The sequence below is a fragment of the Capsicum annuum genome, chromosome 3, assembly GCF_002878395.1.
Source record: "Capsicum annuum cultivar UCD-10X-F1 chromosome 3, UCD10Xv1.1, whole genome shotgun sequence".
NCBI classification, from domain to species: Eukaryota; Viridiplantae; Streptophyta; class Magnoliopsida; order Solanales; family Solanaceae; genus Capsicum; species Capsicum annuum.
The window spans coordinates 6,767,231-6,769,710 of NC_061113.1; the positions used below are offsets into that span (position 1 = coordinate 6,767,231).

General features: G+C 38.0%; 1 protein-coding gene across 1 annotated transcript; it reads left to right on the forward strand.

The window, feature by feature from the left end:
- The first annotated feature begins 390 nt into the window (after window positions 1-390).
- On the forward strand, window positions 391-1,410 carry LOC124896551. Its single transcript, XM_047408106.1, has 2 exons — window positions 391-867; window positions 1,003-1,410. The coding sequence occupies exons 1-2, from the start codon at window positions 391-393 to the stop codon at window positions 1,408-1,410; spliced, it is 885 nt and encodes a 294-aa protein (XP_047264062.1).
- The last annotated feature ends 1,070 nt before the right edge of the window (window positions 1,411-2,480 follow it).

Here is a 2,480-nt window from a genome sequence, read left to right on the forward strand (position 1 = left end):
GATAGAGCAACGTTGAAATTGGCACAGTAGAAATTACAAATATACCCTCTTAATACGCACCTACAGAAGGAAGAAAAGGCAAAATACCTGGCTTTCAAGAAGTCATCTTATCTAGCAGAGGTGTATTTACAACAAAGAAATAAGGTAAATTGGGTTAAGCTTGGTGATGATAACACCAGCTATTTTTATGCAGTAATTAAGCATAGAAAATTGAAGCATGAAGTTACTCAAGTCAGAAATACCCAAGAAGAAATGGAGCATGATCCACCTAAAATTGCTGCAATCTTTGTGGACTACTATATGAGCCTGCTAGCGAAGAAGAAAGCAGGTAGGATAATAGCCAGTAACTATATTATATAGCAGGGTAATGTACTTAACTGTGAACACCAGATGAAGCTGCTAAAGGGGTTCACTAGGAAGGATGTTAAAGAAGTTTTCTTCAGAATTGCAAATGCTAAAAGCCCAGGTCTGGATGGTTATGCCAGTGCTTCTTTTAAAGCATCATGGGAGATAGTAGAGGAAGATGTAGTGGAGGCAATATTGGAGTTCTTTAATAATGGAAAGATGCTCAAACAATTAAATGCTACAAACATTGTTCTTATTCCTAAAGTTGATTGTCCTGAGAACGCTAGTCAATACAGGCCCATTTCTTGCTGCAATGTCCTATATAAATGCATATCTAAAATGCTCTGTAGCAGATTGAAAGAAGCAGTAGGACACATACTTGTAGACAACCAGGCTGCATTTGTGCATGGTAGATCCATGGTGCATAATGTGCTTATATGCCACGATTTACTCAGGCACTATGGAAGAAAGACAACACCAAGGTGTTTAATGAAGATTGATCTCCAAAAAGCTTATGATATGGTGAGTTGGGAGTTCCTGCAGGAGGTGTTATAGGCATATGGCTTTCCTGACAAATTTATTAAGATGATAATGACGTGTGTTACTTCTCCTAAGTACACTATCAAATTGAATGGTGAGGGGTATGGATTCTTTCAGGGTCAACTAGGATTGAGACAAGAGGACCCTACTTCACCCTTGCTCTTTGTCCTAGTGATGGAGTACCTAACAAGAACTTTTAATTGCATAAGTTTGCTGCCAGACTTTAAATTTCACCCTATGTGCAAGAATACTAAATTGACTCACTTGATATTTGCTGATGATTTAATGGTATTCTGTAAAGGAGAAGAACTTACTGTCACAAGAGTGAAGGAAGCACTGGACCATTTTACTACAGCAACTGGATTGGAAGCAAACATGGAAAAGTCTAGTATTTTCATAGATGGAGTAACAGACCAGGTGAAATCAAACCTGTTGACTATCACTAGTTATACCTTGGGTGAATTTCCAATTAAATACCTGGGGATGCCTTTAACCTCAAAGAAATGGAATAAGCTTGATTGCTAACAGTTAGTGGATAAGATCACTAGTAGGATTACTACAGGTTATGCCAAGAAACTGTCATATGTAGGAAGGCTGCAAGTATTTAATGCAGTTTTATTCTCTATTCACAGTTTCTGGGGATCAACTTTTATCCTCCCTCAGTGTGTCCTTAAAGAAGTGGATAGGAAGTGTTGAGAATATATATGGGGGGAAACAGAGGCAAACAAGAAGCCTTGCTTAGTCTCTTGGGAGAAAATATGCGTACCTAAGAAGCAAGAAAGCCTGAACATCAAAGATTGTAGAGTATGGAACATTGCGTCTATCGGGAAGCTTTTACGACAAATTTTAGTGGATAAAGCTTCTCTTTGGGTGAGATGGATACATGGAGTGTATATAAAAGATGCAACTACATTTTGAGAGCATAAAGCACCCCAAGATAGTAGTTGGTATTGGAAGAAGTTGAATTCTCTAAAGGATCAAATAAAGGATTGGTATACTGGGAATGTATATAAGCTCACTGCAAATGGAGCTTACTCCATTACAAATAGTTATTTGCAACTGATAGAGCACAAACAAAGCTGAATGTTGTTGAGCTCATCTAGACTTCTGTAGCTCAACCCCGACATAGGATGATCACGTGGTTAGCAGAGAAGGGGATATTACTAACTAAGGAAAGGATCCTAAGGCATAAGATAGTAGTCCCACATCTTATATGCTGCTTATGCGATGTGCAAGCTATGGAAACCAACAACCACCTGTTTGCTGAGTGTACTTAGTACAAGATAATTCTAGATGATTTACTGGTGTGGACTAATACTCCTTCAACATGGTACTGTGTAGTAAATGCTTCATGACATTAAGAAAAAACACTGGAAGAAGTTCAAAAAAGAGGTGATTACAGCGCTGATTGGAGCAACTATCTACCACACATGGAGGGCAAGAAACTGGAAGTTGTTCCAGCAAAAAAGATTGATAGAAACTGAAGTGATTAGGCAGATAAAAAAGGAAGCAATACATAGAATAGAACTATTAAGTAATTCAAAGAAAGCACAGAGTAGTACAGAGTTCATAAACCAAATTCTTTGTACTTGATG

What these genes read in the sequence shown, in the direction of transcription:
- LOC124896551 (XM_047408106.1), top strand. Translation starts at nt 391, where the DNA reads ATGAAGCTGCTAAAGGGGTTCACTAGGAAGGATGTTAAAGAAGTTTTC. An exon ending in TCCAAAAAGCTTATGATATG is followed by an intron (nt 868 to 1,002) that starts GTGAGTTGGGAG and finishes GGATTCTTTCAG; the next exon opens with GGTCAACTAGGATTGAGACA.